The sequence below is a fragment of the Chroicocephalus ridibundus genome, chromosome 3 (genome assembly GCF_963924245.1).
Source record: "Chroicocephalus ridibundus chromosome 3, bChrRid1.1, whole genome shotgun sequence".
Taxonomy (NCBI): Eukaryota; Metazoa; Chordata; class Aves; order Charadriiformes; family Laridae; genus Chroicocephalus; species Chroicocephalus ridibundus.
In genome coordinates this window covers 79806194-79824124 of record NC_086286.1, presented here as the reverse complement: position 1 = coordinate 79824124, position 17931 = coordinate 79806194, and the positions used below count along the sequence as shown (strand labels likewise).

The window sequence follows — 17931 nt, the reverse complement described above, 5'->3', positions numbered from 1 at the left end:
GTCCTTACAGACTGCTGACACAAAAAGGTAGGCAATAACTTCTCCACAACAAAGCAGCCTCACTAAGGAACCTAAATGTCATTCATTGTGAGAGAGTACACTTTAAACTACCTCCATCAGTGAATCAGACCAGCCCAACAGAAAACAAATCCAAAATGACAACAACATCCATTTTCCTCTTTTCCTTAAACAAGATACAGTAGTTCACGGAATGGGAAACATCAACACTATTGCCAATGCACAGGAGGGGTAGACCTGCAGAGGCAAGAGCAGGGAAGAGAAGAGAGTGATCTCTCCCTTCCAACAGCAACAGCCATCAGATCAACTCAGCTGCTCATGAAACCACAAACCAAGACCTCTCTGGTCAATTCTGCCGCTTCCACTCAACACGATGAGCCTTAAGCCACACGGTCAAACTATCCTACTGCATCACTTAGCAGCCAACCAAAACAAAAAAGATTTCTTGCATGCTTTCTGAACTAAAAGACGCAATATATCCAGAAAGATTTTTAGTTAAGTTAATAAAGCTGTTTATCTGCAAGTTTTCCCTGAATCATTAAAAATTCAGGTATTTAGAAGCTCACAAAAGTATTAGTCATCTTCTTGTAGATGCAAAGATTTTTTTTCTTCCTTCCACCTTAAAAACTGTCTTCCCCAAAAGAGGCAATTAAAACTCAAATAACAAAATAATATGGCAATAATACATACATCTTATGTACTAATCCTATACAGAACAAATGTTCTTGATACTAAATTGAGAAAAGAAAAAACCCAACCATTTGGTTCGACTTATTTCTGAACTCTGGTGACCATATAAGTTTAAAATTTCTGACACGGTAGCCTGATACAAACCTCATTTTTCACAATATTCCTCAATTCCAGTACAGCTTTCATTTGTCCACCAGGAAAAAAGAGATTCACATTTCTTAGGGATTTTCTTGCTCTCTCTCATTTTGCTACAGGGATTTTTTCCTCCATAGAGCTCTTTTGAACCAGAAGACTCAGAAACAAGAATGCAATGACTAAGGCAACAGGAGTAAAACTTTCCAGAGTCCACTATAACTGAAACTTCCCTTGCCAAAGGAAAAGCTTTGCAGAGTTTTAATACCTCTATTACAGAGATTCAAATTGCAAGAGTTGTTGCAAGAGTCAATACAAGATTACAGATGAAGTATTAAATCCCTCAGCAAATCATGAAACTAAAATTAAAGTTACTTCACTACAAAATGGAAAGCTATTACCCTAAATTTTTGTAAGTCCCAACAGAATAGGAAAGCACTTCCTATTCCTGCATCCAAATACATCTGCAGTAAGCTAATGCTTGGTCACTTGCACCCTCAGACAGCACCATTTCTTCTGTATTATGTCAAAGGTTTAATTAGTAAAGGTTCTCCTTCCCTTTAGTTCTTCTAGTACATTATTCACATAACTCTTCAACTGAAAAAAGTCACTGAGTTTATGTTTTGTATGTTCGCTGAAGATTAGTATGAAAGATGCTAACTATTTCCAATTTTACTTGACAGGTACACACTGATGCCGAAAAAAGGCTGTCAGACCATATATGCACAATACAGGTGTGCACTGCAAGGAAAATAAAGTTCAAGAACTGCTGTCCATAAGGGGAGCTGCTAGTCCGCTGAACTATGTCCTTCTGTTGTTTTCAATCTAAAGTGATTAAAACATAAACAGTGCCTAGCTTTTAAAAGCACTACACAGCAGAAAACCTCTTCAAACTACTGGAATGCTCTGGATGCACACTGGAATCGTTTCCCACATATCTCCAACAACCTCACTGTGATCAGCCCTTAGAGCACACACACTCCACCTGACTCCTTTCATCTGACTTCTGTAATGTACTACTCTTACTTTTCCTTCTTGAAATCTGTGGGTTTCTTAGCCTTCTTGACTCCTTCCTCTCTCATTAGCTCTTTCTCTAGTAATTTAGCGGTAACACTCCTATTCCCCACTTGCTAGGAAATCTGTCAGGACCCTCATCCTCTGCTTCAAAAGCTACCTTGCCCCTGGCTTGGTACACTTGGTCCAAACTGCCTGGCATTCTTCTTGCCATTATTGAGCAATCAACCAAACCTTACTTTACCAAAATTGAGCTCCAAACTTCCCAGAAGCCCTTCCGCTTCTTTTCTTATTCTGTGTAAAATGTTTCAGATGTTACTTGAATGCAGTATAATTAACAGCAAACTAAAAAAGATAAATGTCACTTAAAAAAAAACCCCAAACACAAAAAACCCACCACAAAACAATGAATCCCAGCTCCTTTTCAACACTTCCATCAGCAAACAGAAGCCTGAATCTACTGCATTCAGATCATTTGCCTCAGGCAAGCAAGACCTCTGCATGGTATGTCATCATTATTTTGTGCTTTAAAAATCATCAGTAGGGCATACATCCTTAAAATAGCACAGACTATTGTTACCTGGAGATTACTTTCTGCCTCAGTCTAAAAATGTGTTAGGACCACTTGTGCATGAAGCAAAAAAATAAATAAATCAGGTTGGATGTAACTTTCTTTACATATGAAATAAACAAAACACAGAGAATTTTTTTTTTAGTATCAGAGGATGCCAATTAAAATTTCTCATTTACTTGGCATCATGAATTTCAACATTTTCTGTAAATAATTTTTTGCTATTTGACATCCCAAACTGCTACTGTATTTCAATATTAATAACTTGGAGTTATATTGAATTTGTAACACCCAAAGCAATCTTGCATCATTTGTACTAAAAAAAAAAACTAAAAAAGCATTTCCAAGTTAACTTCAAGCACTGTTTGAATGGAGGACTTCACAATAGCTGGTGATGGCAAAGATAAAAGATGGCAAAAATAAAATAAAACTTAAAAAAAAAAAATCAACAAAACTGAATTATTTCAATTGCAAAACTTCATGGACGAGTTCCAATCACTCGCCTCCTAGGATATCCAACTACACTAAAAAAAAAAAAAAAAAACAACCACAAAACCCAAACTTTACAAAATGCAGTTACCCACATTTAAATTTTTCACAAACTTTTCTGCTAATGTTCTAGCTCTTGCACCCTGGCGAGCAGTGGCCCCAGACCATTCTATGTTTTTCATGGAATCTAGGCTGGAAGGGACCTTTAAGATCATCAAGGCCAACCATCAACCTAACACTGCCAAAACCACCACCAAACCATGTCCCCCAGCATCACGTCTACCTGTCTTTAAAATACCTCCAGGGATGGAGATTCCACCACTTCCTGGGCAGCCTGTTCCAATGCTTGATAACCATTTTGGTGAAGAAATTTTTCCTAATGTCCGTTACACACATGTTCCAACCTCAAGGTATCTGGGGGTGTCTTCTTCAGACTGCCTTCCTCTACCTATACCGCCTTTGTGGGAGTGCGCATAGGCATAACCAGGTTAGCTCAGGAAAATACGGAGGTAACGTAAAGTTTGTAGACTGGGAGATAGGGATGTCAATATGTTTCTCCCAGGGTTCTGAGCCCCCACCCCTACATGGTGCCAATGTTTGCACAGAAAAGACTTGCTGACAGTCACAGAGGCAGAATGAAGAACCCAATCTCAGCCTCTTACGTGAGAGGCTAGTACCTTAACCATTGAATATTAGGGGGAGTAAGAAAAGAAAAGGAAAGAAAAAAAGTAGCCCAGAGACCACGCAAAACTCCATAACTAAATTCATCTTACTTAGTATCCTGTCCTCAACAGATACCAAAAGTCAAAATACATAGGAAAATTTTAATTACAGGCAAACACTCTATTCTCTACCATTGGCTGGAGGCATTGAAATATGGTATTCTGGAAGATTATTTGTAAACCAAATATGCTAAGATTTAAAAGAAGCATGAAGTGTTTGGGGGGGATTTTAAAAGCGACTGTTTTAGTGATGTCTCTCCCATAAGTTACTGTAAGAATGTTCTCACACAATAGTCTTCGCCTAAGGCAATTTCCCCTCCCCTTTGATTCTGTTCTTCAACTAGCTTCCAAGAAAATTCTTTGAAGTGATTAACTCAATTAAAGGCACAATGATGAAAGCTAACTTAAAAAAGGTTTAATGACTGAACTCTTTACCCTACTTTATTTTATGAATGTATCTTTTATCATAACTTCAGATACTACAAAATAAATAGCCACACAAGGGAAAACACAGTTTAGGTTTGCTATTCCTTCCTTTTCACGAGTCAGTTGCAGGCTCAGTTTAAACGTATGCCAAATATGAGCCAAATTTACCACACCTTCAACAAGTAATCATACTCAAGAAAGGAAAATAAGCATTGGTTCAATCCCCACAGTCCATAAGCAACTGATAAGCTTACCTTGTTGTATATAAATACATATATACACAAAAATAGTTAAAACAAGGGGAATACCTACTGAAATCAGGATACAACATTAACACCAATAAACCTGTCTCTGTATCTTGCCCATTGTCTAGAAAATTTTCATATATGCTGTTATCAGTGCCTCATCTAGTTTTACATTAAATTTCTGCGGTCCTCAACAACTTCCCAAAGCAATACATTTCAATGGCTCTTAATCTTCCTCTTCCACAGCTGAGAGGAAAATATGTTTCCGGTGATATCTTTCAATTGTCCAAGTTGTTCCCTGAAATGCTGGACACAGACCAGAAATCAAAAGCAGAACAGCAGTCCTGTTCAACGGAGCAGCATACAACAGCCCATTAGAGAATTATGCAGCAAATATTATCCTTCTCCACTGCTAACATAGTAAAATCTCCTCAGGGAAGAGCTTAACTCACCTGTAACTTAATTTAAAATGTAAAGATTTAAAGCCCCAAGTAATTAATTAAAATAATCTAGATCTCTCATGAAAGAATAATTCATCATTCACAGGGGAGGGAAGAATTTGAAACTATTCACATCAACAAATGATGACATTTTTGTCTAATGCAAAATTCCATTTTGAAAGAAAATAACATCAGGTATGGAAACACTTCCTTTCGCCATAACCAACCTGCAGGTTTCTGCCTTTTGTGTCCCAGTAGTAAAAATAAATAAATAAATAATCAATCAACGGTTTGTGAATTCATAAAAATCATAAATAGGGAATTTAGAGCTAAAAAAAGGGCTATCTCCACTTCTTCCTCTAACTCTCTTTCTAGAGCTAGACCAGCTCTGAAAGGTTTATTTATCACTCAGCGAAGAAGGAAAGGATTTCTCATTCTTGATATAGAAGTGTAAAAACATCTCCAAATTACTCATAATAAGGCAAGGGTTAAACATATATAAGGTTTGAGCATCTGCTGTCTTTAACAATACATGTTTGGAAGTAGAAAACAAATAAAACTTGCACATCAGCACTTCTCAAAGTGGGTTTTTTTGATTAGTTCGGTGGTTTTTTTTCAGTGTGAAGTGTACAACTACACTCTCTCAGTAACAAGCAACACCATTCACAGGCTTCATATGTTTGCATTACATTCTATAGCATGGCAAAAATAATTCCATGTAGATTTAAAGTATTAATGTCATCTTCAATCTTCTCCAATGTTTTTTCTTGCTTTCCTAATAATTTTAAGAAGGGCTCCTATTTGTTTTTCTTCAGATTTAACACATGGGGTACAAATCTTTAAAGCCTAAAGATATTATTTTATACAACATCAGAGACCTTTGCTTTCAAATTTCTTTGAAAAACAGATTGAACAATGTTTCCTGAGGTCTAGTGACAGTAGTTGGTAAGCATTTAAGTTATTTGTGAGCTTAAACGGATTTTCTTCACGTTCTCAGGACAATGCTTCTTCCTCTCAGTAACGCTCACTATTGTGGTTTCTTTTCTACCACTTCATTTATCATAGCCAGAGAAAATCAGGACAAAGGCTTAAATGGAAGATTTCCTAAGGCATACTGGTGTGTACATGCTTCCCAAACTGCTCAGTAAATAAGACTTGTTTACACAGAGCTTCACCACATGAGAACACGGAAACACCTTTCAATATTTAATACCTACATGCACACCAAGGTAATCTGAAGCAGTGGTACCAACCAGGGACAATATATTAGTCCAGATTTGATATTTCTAGCAAGTAAGTCACCTCGCAATTACAACAGAAGAGGGAAAAGAGAGGGGAACGATTCTAGTTGCGAAGACACCTCAACTTCCGGTTACAATGCGTGTTCAATTCTTAGCAGTTGTCTGAAAAAGTTTTTTTTAATAAATGAACTATTAGGAAGATGGTATATCTGAAAGAACGCTGTGGACTGAGGACGAGACCTGTCAAAATTAGAAAACGAAGTTCTCAAACGAAAATACATTTAAAGGAGCGAACTGCATGCACTAACCCTGTGAAGCCGAACACCTGCGCAAGTAGGGCAAGATATAACCCATTTCTGGGTCCACACAGAGCTATTCTGCCAACCATTTACATTCACGCAGTTATCTGACATGCACTGCGGTCGCAAGCTGAATCCTTACAATAGATCTCCATGGTCTCAACCGGCACTCGGGTGAGAAGACATGGGACGCGAGCCTGCCTCACTGCCCAGGCGGCTCCTCCCGGCTCGGGGCCCGGTGTGCGCGCCAGGCAGGAGAGGGATGCGCGTACACCCACAGCAAATCTCACACATCTTTAAATGCATCTGGGATGCACTTAAACTTCACACTGCAGGCTGGCACCCGTGTGTTAATTAAAAAAAACCCAAACAACACACCACATCACACAACCTCTTGAAGTTTGATTGATAATGTTCTGCTACTAAAGCTTAATCGTTCTCTGACAAGCTCTGGTAAAAGACCCGAAAGATTCAATGGGACTCCTAAAGAGTTAAAAGTAGAAAAACAAACGAGAAGATAAACATTTAGTTTGGTTTTTTGTTTTTTTAAAGAAAATCAAAACAGGAAAATCTAACAAAACTTCAGCTCTTTCAAAGTGTCACAGGAACAAGGATGGCCAAAAAAATATATTCTCCCCTCACACTTCCAAACATGCACTATCTGTTAGGACGTAAACTTCCACCTCCCCAAAATCCACAGGCAGCAATATGATCCCAAGTGATTCACAAGCAAAAAACAAGCCTACGTTTCTGTTGCTACAATATAACACATAATAGCCTTTTTTCCTCTGATGTCATTTTTATAACATTATTTTGGAATTTGACTATTTTAAAACTTGGTTGCTACAACACATTGTAGTCGTTACACGGATTCATTTCCTACTTTCCGACTGGCAAGACTATTTGTTTCACTTTTATGAAGTTATATTATGGACAAAAGACACATAAAATATACTGTAAATTCTAATAGTAGAAACTCCTTTAAAGCCTTCCATTCCTTGAATAAATGTGTATTGGAAGAAGGGCTTCCCCCACAATTACCCTAAAGGTCTGTATTGCCTGCTTCCTCGAGCCTTCTGAGCCTTATCTCTGAAAACAGTCTTTTTGCATTATTACTCCTACTGATAGATGACGTATGGTTTCTTGCAGAGCCTGTCAATGACTCCCATATTACCTAAACTTACAAATAATCAGAAAGTGGCAAATTCTTCCTGTGGACAATAAAACAAGAAGTATACGCCCTCCCCACTATTTCTGGCTCTAACAAGTGGGGATCAAGAACAGAAGATGAACTGATCTCTCAGCCCTTTACACTTCAGCTTCACCTGCGCAAGGCAACGTGGGTTTGGGAAAGACGTGTTTTTCCTGTATATTAATTTTTAATTACTGAAATACGTCATACCAGACAGATTCACATTCAGAAGTCAACTTCTAAAAGAACAATCCAAATATGAACTTCATATTGTAGCATTAACATCACTGAAATCCCTTTAAAATACGCACACGGTATTACCCTCATCTTCACAAACAACACTGATTCCCAACTGCTTTTCGTTTAGAGACGAGAAGGTTACCGGGATAAAAAACTTTCCCCTGTATAACAAACGTGCACACAGGCTGCACTGATATATCGTAGCAACCTGTATTTTCTAGCCTATGAAAATAGATGAATTTTCATAATATGAAAACATGGGGGCTCTGACATGTTCAGTCTCAAAGCTCAACACTAATTTGACATGAACACAATACACGTTTGGGGGAAAAAAGATCACTAACAAACATACATGCTAGCACAATCACTTTTAAAATAACATAAGAGAGATGATTTTCCACTTGTGATCACAAAGCTTTGCCTTGTGTATTTGACCTAACAAGTATTCCATTTAGCTCTTCACAACTTGAACTTTCTGTTAAGTTTGATTAAAAGCAGTCTTACCAAATCAACTCATTACCGTGCTTCTGCTACTGGCTAATCATTCAGATGACAACCAGACACAAAGCGTGTTGGCGCAGACCATTACCCTCAAATTGCCTTAATCAGGACTACGCATTTGCAGGACGGGTCTACACAAGCACATCCTGTTACAGACCCAGACCTACTTTGTGACTAAAATACAGATTTTTATTTTTTTTTTTCAAAGGTGCAATATGTAATCTATTTCAAGTACTAGTTGCAGCATATAGATGCATTAATTCTTTAACTACAACCATTTTGTTGGGTGTGATGAACAGGCAGTTAATGAAAAAGATATCTGTCATTCCAGCAAGTTCAGATGTTGAGTGTGAAAGTCCAGAAAAAAAAATAATGAAAGTTGTTAGGAAGAATGGCTTTGGGGTTTTTTTGAGTTTTTTTGTTTTTTAAATAGTTCAAATTCTATAATTTTGAATTAATTTTGAGCATATTAGTGGCAGCTATGAAGCCAATCAATTCATGTTTACAGGACTGTTTAAGTAACAAATAATAATAAAAAAAAAATCTTCTAAAGGGAGTACTTTTTGAAACAAATTCAGGGTGGAAGCTATAGGGCTTGCTCGTTCATGTTTTTTAACTAGAAAAATAAAAGCTGAATCAGTAGTTCCTAGGTATGACTTCTTTCCCTAGCTGGGAAGAAGTCAAGGGGAACAAAACAAACTAGATGTTTACTATACACCTTCATTCTATTAAGAAACAGAGGATTATCTGTAAGCCTTTCTTTGGTTTTCCCCAAAATGGAAGAGCGGCTACACAGAAGAACCAACTACTGCTATTCTGAAGAAAGGAACTGGAGGAACAAGAAAGCAAAATGTGAACAACCATCACGTGTAATTTAAGTGGAAAAAAAAAATGAGAAAGATGAATGTAGAAGCTGGAGCCCCTGATGGTTCTTTAGGAATAGCTGAGGATTGAAGAAAAGATGACTGTGGCTCACCTCCAGCAGGCTGAACAGGTCCTAGAGTTTCTCAGTTAAGTCAGGTATTGAGTCAAATTTCTAAGCCCTATCATTATTAGTAAAATCTAGCTAGTTCACAGCATGTGTTTGGTAAAAGCTCATGCATAATGAGTTTCCACAGTTTTCCTATATCATCAGTTTTTCTTTCCTTAAATGAATCTTTCCACACACAGCAAGAGAGAAGAAAAAAAAATTAAGCTAAAGTGATTGTCAATGCCAGAGAATTGGCAGGGACAATTCAAGGACAGCAAAGCAGCTGCTACAGATTTTAAACTTAATTTTTGTAATAGATCCAACTTTTAAATTCATGGTGTTCCTTTATAGTCCGTCAGGTTTGTCTCTAGCAGTAGTTCCTTTAGGGCAAGCACTGCAAGACAGTCTGCCTACCCTGAGGGAAACTAAGACACTCAGATGTGGGGTAAAGGAAAGATATTAATAATTTAAGACAATGGTCTGCCACCCCTAGGAGAAAGCAACAGTGTTAAGTACAGAGCTATCTGACTCCTGAGCTTAGGTTTGTCCTTTGTGAACTTTGTATTTTCCTGAGGAGATTTTCAAAGTGCTGTGGAAGACACAGTGGTACCCACGTTTTTTGGAGGAGTTCTGAAAATGCTCATGGTGACTTGTTAATGGGGTCTCCTGCCACTGCCAGGGCCTCCAAAGCAAGGAGAGAAGTCAACTGGGAGGCAGCATCAACAAAAAGGCAGCGGCAGGGGGAAATATCTCAAGTAGTGGAGAACACTTTTTGTAAGCTACAAAATACAGAAAGAGTAAAAGGCCTAGGAAAAGTATTTTTCTCCTTATTCTTGTAAGACAAGGAAGTTAACTTGTCATAGCCAAATAGAAGACTCACTGAATGAAAACAATTTCCAGTGACCCAAATATGAATTTTGATTACTCTATGACATCAGTTCTCACTTGCACTTTTTTTTTTTTATACATATACATATATATATATAGTAACCCTCTTCTGGGTTACAGAAATAATAATTTTGAAACTATTTCCACTTATTCAGTTACTCTTTTCCCATGTAGAGCAAACATTGACATAACAGCCATTCACTGGTACATTAAACTTGGTATTCTATATTCACATATTACAAATCAATTGTACTCGAAAGAAGAACAGATGTGAACTTTAAAAATTATCTGTATTTTAAAAAGATGCTTAGGCTACTGTGTGCCTAAAGTAAAATCAAGTTTGCTCTAGATGTAGTATACCATGTCCTTTCAAGACTGACTGGCCCTCAGATCTGTTCATTATACATTCTTTTTCAAGTGCTTGAAACCCAAGCTTAAGAAATCCCAAGGTCTTTCAACTAATCACAATGAGTTGCACGTGAAATTCTGCTAAAATCTTCAGACTCATATTCCCTATAAAACATACTAGAAATCATCAATGTCAGGACTGCATGTGAATTTTCCTTGTAAATAATTCTATCAGAAAAACCCAAACAGCATCATCACCTACTGAATATACTACATTTACTAAGACTTCATTTACTAAGACCACCCTACATGCTCAAATAATACATTCCTCAAAATGGAATGTATTCAATTCAATGCTGAATCCATGTTCTGGATTCAACATGGATATTTAAATGAGAATCGTTGCTAAAATCGCAAAAAAAAAAAAATTATTCCATTATTGGGGAGGGACACTTTATCAGGGAGTATAGCTCTAGGATGAGGGGTAATGGTTTTAAACTGAAAGAGCGGAGATTTAGATTAGATATTAGGAAGAAATTCTTAACTCCGAGGGTGATGAGACACTGGAACAGGTTGCCCAGGGAACCTGTAGATGTTTTGAAGTGGGAAAATTTTAGAGAAAGAACAAACAGCACACATTTATTCATCCCACTCCACCTTACTACAGCGTAAACAATGAGTGTGACCTACAAAAATGGACTGTCTCTTCCCCTTAACTGTACCAGACAGTATTAAGTAGTGGCTAACTGAAAACCACAGCCAAGGCCACAGGTACAAGGAAGAACATGGAAGGAATCATATACAGAAGGAAGTTTCAGTCCATATATGAACCTACAACAGTTTAATTTCCTCCGCGTCTTTTACCTGCCAAAGTTAACTTTTACGCTCTTTGCGAGTTCATTTAGCCAAAATACGTAAGAAACTGATTTCTGGTGTCTAAGAACCGTTTACTTGGTGGTGAGTATAGTAACAGAAACCCTTAGGGAGCATCAACATGTATAACTGTAGAATCATAGAATGGTTCGGGTTGGAAGGGACCATAAACATCACCTAGTTCCAACCCCCCTGCCATGGGCAGGGACACCTCCCACTAGACCAGGCTGCTCAAAGCCCCATCCAGCCTGGTCTTGAACACTTCCAGGGATGGGGCATCCACAGCCTCCCTGGGCAACCTGTGCCAGTGTCTCACCACCCTCACAGTAGAGAATTTTTTCCTAATATCTAATCTAAATCTACCCTCTTTCAGTTTAAAAATAAGACATACAACATGATGAAGGTTTTTGAAGTTACTACTCAAGACTATCAATCCAGACTGAAAAATATTCACAAAATCTAATTTAGCTAAGAGAGACCTGCCTTTCTTGAAAGAGAGAAGTTTCTTGATGGGGTGAGTCAAAGCCAGAATTTAACTCCAGTGCTTCACCTGCAGTTCTCCTTAGAGCACCTCTGTTTCCATCATCTATACAGAGTGCTTTGGTAAATAGTCTTCCCAAACAAAGGCAAATTTGTTATAATGACCAGTATTTCAGTAATTTTGCAAAAAGTATCTGACATATCAAGCAGGAAAAATATTTCTACATTTCAGACATCACTACTAAGATTTTCTGCAGAGGTGCCTCGCATGCTAGCTCTGGTGGCCTGTGCTTCCAGGAAGTCCAACAGATCTCTGCAGTAAACGTAGGAAATGACACAACTGCTACCTCATTGCTAACCTCACAGGCATTCTGACCACAATTATAAAAATCACATCTCTCTACCAAAAAAATATTTTTTACAAAGTGTTTCAGCAGGCTGAAAAAATAATAAAATTTAGTGAATGCAAACATGTTTTAACTTCTGATCCAGCAACAGCAGGAGAGGGACTTTATGCCCCCAAGTTCCGTTACAGATTGAGCAATTCAGTAAAACTTTAAAGACTGTAGTAAGTTTCAGTTTTAGAAGCTGTAAATTGACCAGACACTGCTTGTCACTAACTACTGGCTCTTTTCAGAGAAAGTTATCTCATTAGCCACTGCCAAGTAAACAGACACTTTAATTTTTCTAGCCCAGAAAAAAAAATAATTAACATTCAAAACAAGCTGCTGAGAAGCTACTCGCGCTCAAGCACAACATCTACAATTATAAGAGGGATAGTTTTGAGGTCACCATTCTGTTAAGGCAAAATAAAAATTGGCTGTAACAATTCCAGTAACACCAGGTTGGAACAAATCCCTAGGCCTACACTGAAATCAGTCACCAACGTAGGAGGGCAAATGCATGCCACATCTGAAGTTAGAAGACACGCGTTACTGAACTAAGCCATTTCAAGCTGACAGAGAAACAGGACTATTAGGAAACCAACGCTACCAGACATTTTAACCAAAAAGCTTATAATCTTGAAGCTACTCTGGATTGCATTTTATGTTCGGTGCTTAAAATGTCTAGAGATCTACACAGAGCAGGCTGCAACAGAACAAAACCTGGTCTATTGAGGCTTTTTATTTCTGTAATAATCCAGAAAAACTGCAGCTAAGTCTACTTAAGCATTTATCACCAACAAACAATTCTGACAGACTAAAATATAATCATTCCTCCCACGTGCTAATGACAGAATGGCTAGAGCTAAATGGTATCCCATAATAATTTTACGTGTATGAAATGTTCCATTTCATTTAGTGATATTATAAAAGTGATGCATTGGCCATAAAGTTTACTGTTTACAATCTGCAGCAAGCTATACCCTTCTCAAGGGAGATTAAATAATCAAGAAAACGTTATTCACACTATGTATTTGAGAAAAGTAGATCACTGTGCCAATTACAGATTCTTTCCTATATTAAGAAGGATGTATGCTAGCCTAGAAAGCAGGGGAAAGAGAAGAGAGAAGACTGGAGATTTGTTTGCTTCCCAACTGAAAAGGAGGTCATACGTTCGTGTGTTGAAAAAATTTTCCTTTAGTCCAACAAAGCCTGAAGAGCAAAAAAAATGTAAATGTTAGTTTTGAGTAGCTGCTGAAAACACTTAATTATAGGGAAAGAAAACTTAAAGCTCTGAAGAACCATACAGTGACTCACAGGAATACAAACAGAAAGATCCAGAAGCAGTCAGATTTCCAGATTATCCATTAGAGGTAAATATTTTAATGACAGCATTTGTTTAAAGTATTCTTTATTAATATTGCTTATGCACCATTTTCCACTCAAAGATCACAGTGATTGATACAGGCTGTAATGAATGAAGTGTAACACCTCCAGAAAACAGATGCTACATTATTCATTTTACAGATAAGTAAATGCAAGTATGAAAAATTAAGTGACTTGCCCCAGTCAGAGAGCCAAAAGCACAGCTGTGAATATAATCCAGATATCCCAGCTTCCAATGATCTGTTAACCACTAAACATTAGCCTTTCTAAAATGAAATGTGACCTTTCCCTCACATTTCACCCTCTTTCTAACAAGTCTGGCAAAGCTAGTACTGAGGATGTTCACTTAATGTGGCTGACTTTTAAGAAACCAAAAACTTAAAAAAAAAAAAAAAAAAAAAAAGAAAAAGATAAACTTGACTTTACCACAGGGATCACAGAACTCCAAATCCCTCACTGTAGGGCTCAGTTACCCGTCTCTGCCCTCACAAGAGCGGAGTCAGCAATAGCTCACAGATTTAAAGCTGCTGGCAGGGCACAGGCTTGGTAGGAGGCATCAGGGTCGCACATCATCCCAGAAGAACACCTGCTGCAGTCCTGATTCATGGCAGGCACTTACACCCAGGAGCTGCCACCGCCGCATCCAAACGAGAGGAAGAAATGGATGGGATCATCAGAGCAACGTATACTGCCCCAACAGCTGTTCCTCCACATGTCCTCGCTCACATAGACAGTTATCTCTAAGCTGCCTTCTTCAAGGCTCTCCGCACAGGCTACACGTTGCAACAGCCTAGTGACCCAAAGCTCAGCAAAAGGTTAAAAATGCTTACCAGTACTCCTGTTACACTAAAGGTTTTCAATGTGGTGGCAATTATGTCTTATGCTGTCTCAGCTCAGAACCTATTCTGCACAGATAAAGCAGAGGGGTTTCTGCCAACGCTTAAGTAACTCCTAATGGTCTAAGGAAGACTTCAAAGGCTAGCGAAGCATTTGGACAAGAGGGGAGGGTAGACACAAAAACACTGAGGACAAAATGCCACCAGTTAAAGAAGGTTAGAGAAAAAGTTAAAGAATCTCAGAGATGACAGCAAGCAATCATAATTTGATTGTCACCACTCATAACCTCAAAAATAAATGAGTAGAGACTTGAGAAACAGCACGTGCAATTAATCAATTTTACTGCACAGATTTTTCAGATGTTCCCACAAATAGAAAAATCTCCTTAAGTGCTGGAGTACTTAATAGATGCGTACAGTATTTATGCACTCACAGTCTGAAAGATTAGAGTTGCAGAACCTATCAATCACTTCAGTTTTTCAAAAAAATCACCAAAGAACATACTTTAGATACCCATGCTTTAAAATCTTTGCCTGAACACATAACAGGAAACTTATGTTATTTTATAAGTATGGGTAATGAGCCAGAGATTTAAAACACGTACCTAGTATTGAAAAATCAAGACCCGTTTCCCAAACTGCTATGCTAAGTCAGAGCATAGATCTCAGACCCATAACGAAAATCAATCACATTTACAGTCAAATATACAACAGTAAAATTTCAGAAAGAGATTATTAGGATAGCACAAGGTCAAAATTCACCTTATTGCAAAATCATACCATAAAACAAGGTGAGGTACAATTTGTGCATTGCTACAGGCGTACTAAAACTTGTCAGCAGGAAATTAACTCTTCTTATAATACAAAGGCCAAGGCCACTAGAAACGCATCTGCAACAAAGCCTTTGGAAATACCAGTGAAGCCAAATAAGAATATCCAAAATAAGGGTACACTGTTTCGGGTTTATGTGAGTAAATACTGACTTGTTTCCAGCAAGACACATCAGGTTAGTAGTGTAGTCCGAGATATACACAAATTAAAAAAATGAATGGATTCAATCCTGCTGACCCTGTGCATGATTATATTCCTTCTGGTGTTCCACAAGCCACAGGCTTGCACAGTCATGCCCGAAGCAGCCCACTTAAAGCAATAAAAGAAACCACCTCGCCACACATTACAGCTCTACCACAAAACCTCCAACCACGCCCCAAAATACTGTATTTAAACTTAATTCACAAATAAAGCAGCAACCACTACACATTGAACAAACTATCTAAAGCTAACGTTGAAGTCCCGCTTCAGCACTGCGGGTCTCTGATACTTCTATGACTGCAATGGAAGTTAAAGAGCCCAAATACATTGCACTTCAGTCCTCCTATTCCCTGTATTCCACTAGCTGACCTTAAAGTTGGATCCAAAGGCCAAAAAACATTTTCTTCTTGTCCCTCGTCTTAAAAAAGAAAATCAAAAATCTTGGCTAAGCTTACCATAATATCACAACCTGCATTTATAAACAGTTCAACAAAATCCCCTCCACCGGCATTTTCCAAAGTCAGGCATTTTCCATTTTTATTAGCAAATTGATTTATTTCTTCCAGAAAAGTCTATTAAAGCCAATATCTAAATCCCCCTCCCACAAAATTATGTTTCCTTAAAAAGCGATGTTTGTCCCCTTTTCTTCTGTTGTTCACTTAAGACAACCAGATTTAGAGACAGTCTGAAAAAGAAATCTTTTTATATCATTACACCAGAATTGCGGAGTTGCCAAGGACCACTATGCAGCTACAATTTTTATTCTTTAAAAGAAAAGCAGAAAATTTGTTTTGAACAAATGCTACTTTTTGTTTTACACCTGTGCAAATATACTGTGCATATTAAACTTGGATTCTATTAACATTGCTATATTTGTAGCTGTAGCAAACGCCGTTCAATCAAACAAAAACCATATGCACACACACCCACACACACCCCTCCCCCCCAAAAAAATTGCCCCAAAACCCCAAACCCACAACCCAATGCTCTTGGAAAATTGCACTATTTATTTATTTTGTTAACCCTCTGGTATTTCATTGTTTAAAAAAAACCACTGCCAATCAGTTCTTGTTTTACAGTCAAAGAAAACACTGATCAACAATCCAAACTTCTGCTTATTGGCAGGAATGCAAGTCTTCCATCAGTTTGCCTTAAAAACGAAGGAGTGGCTAATCAGCTTAGCAACCCTGAAAATCTCAGCAACATACAAAAACTCACAGCTCCCAGCTGGATATTCCAAAACAGAAAATGTTTTCTAAAGCCCTTAGTAACAAAACACACACTTCACAGCAGTGCCATTCTGAGCTTTTGAGTTGATTAGTTCCCCCGTTTTTTCCACTGGTTTCCTCACAATATAATCCTCAATATTAAAAAATATGTAACTGTTAGCGAGATGGCCATTCTTCTTCTATTATCAAGGAATATTTTTTTTTGCACATTGCATGGGGAAGGAAACTCATTCATCGCACGTGGCATTACGATGAAGTAACTTCCGAAATGACGGCGGATAACTGAAGGAAAAACCTGTTGCGGCAAGGAAATGAAGATCCTGGAGCGGAGAGCTGACCGCCCACGCAAAACCTCACGGCTCACCGCAGGGTTTCCCTAGGGACACGCCAGTCCTGTCACCTCCACGGCCGCTCCCCGCCACCCCACCTGCCACGGCCGAGTCGCCCACCCGTCCGGCGCCGACCCAACTCCCCGCAACCAACGGAGCCCCAAAACTTCCCACAAGTTCTGACGAGCCTCCCGAGGGCTGACAGCCGTTCCCACCGCGGAGGCCGGGGACGAGGCCCCAGCGCCCCCGGGAGCCCTCAGCCGGGCGGGCCGGGTGCTTACCGGGCGGTGTCGAGCAGCGGGTGCTTGGTGCCCACCAGCTTGCGGACCTGCATGGCGATGTTGCTGAGCTCGTCGCTCAGCAGGCACCGCAGGCTCATGAAGGACGTCGGGTACCCCACGATCTTCTCCGCCTCCGACACCACCTGGCTCCAGGGCGGACCGACCGACACCAGCCCCCGCAGGCTGCCGGCACCGCGGCCCCCGCGCCGCAGCAGGGCACCCCACATCCCCCGTCCCCCCGGGCGCCGGCTTCCTCGTCCGTTACGAGGGGTCCCACAGACTAAAACGTCCGCAGACGAGTTCCCCTCTCCTCGCTCGCTGCTCCACACCCCACCGTCAGCGGCCGGCTCAGCCCCGGGCGGCGGGTCCGCACGGCAGCCGCCCTGCCTGCCCGCCTCCCCTCCGGCGGCGCGGCGGCGGCCGAAGCGGGCTCATTGTGCCCTGGGGGCAGCCATCTTGGGCGTCGCAAAACACGGCGGGCCGTAAAGCGAGGTCTCTTTCTTCCCCCTCCCACCTGCCTTCCTCGCTTGACGGCCGCGGCGGTCGGGCGCTGGGGTGGGGGGGGACTGTGCGTGAGAGAGGTGGGCTGCGGGGGGAGGGGTTCTGTTGGCTATTGGGCACATTCCCTTCTTTTTCTTCACCCTTAGCCTTTGCCCTGGGCAAAGGGCTGCCGCCT

The 17931-nt window shown here is 39.7% G+C and overlaps 1 protein-coding gene across 1 annotated transcript in view; it reads right to left on the bottom strand.

Annotated features, from left to right (window-relative positions):
* Positions 1-17678, bottom strand: part of PDSS2 (decaprenyl diphosphate synthase subunit 2) — a 120771-nt gene extending 103093 nt beyond the window's left edge. The window contains exon 1 of the mRNA XM_063329845.1: positions 17256-17678. Within this exon, the coding sequence (XP_063185915.1) occupies positions 17256-17482 (227 nt within the window). The 5' untranslated portion in view covers positions 17483-17678. The remainder of the gene's footprint in view (positions 1-17255) is intronic.
* Positions 17679-17931: the final 253 nt, after the last annotated feature.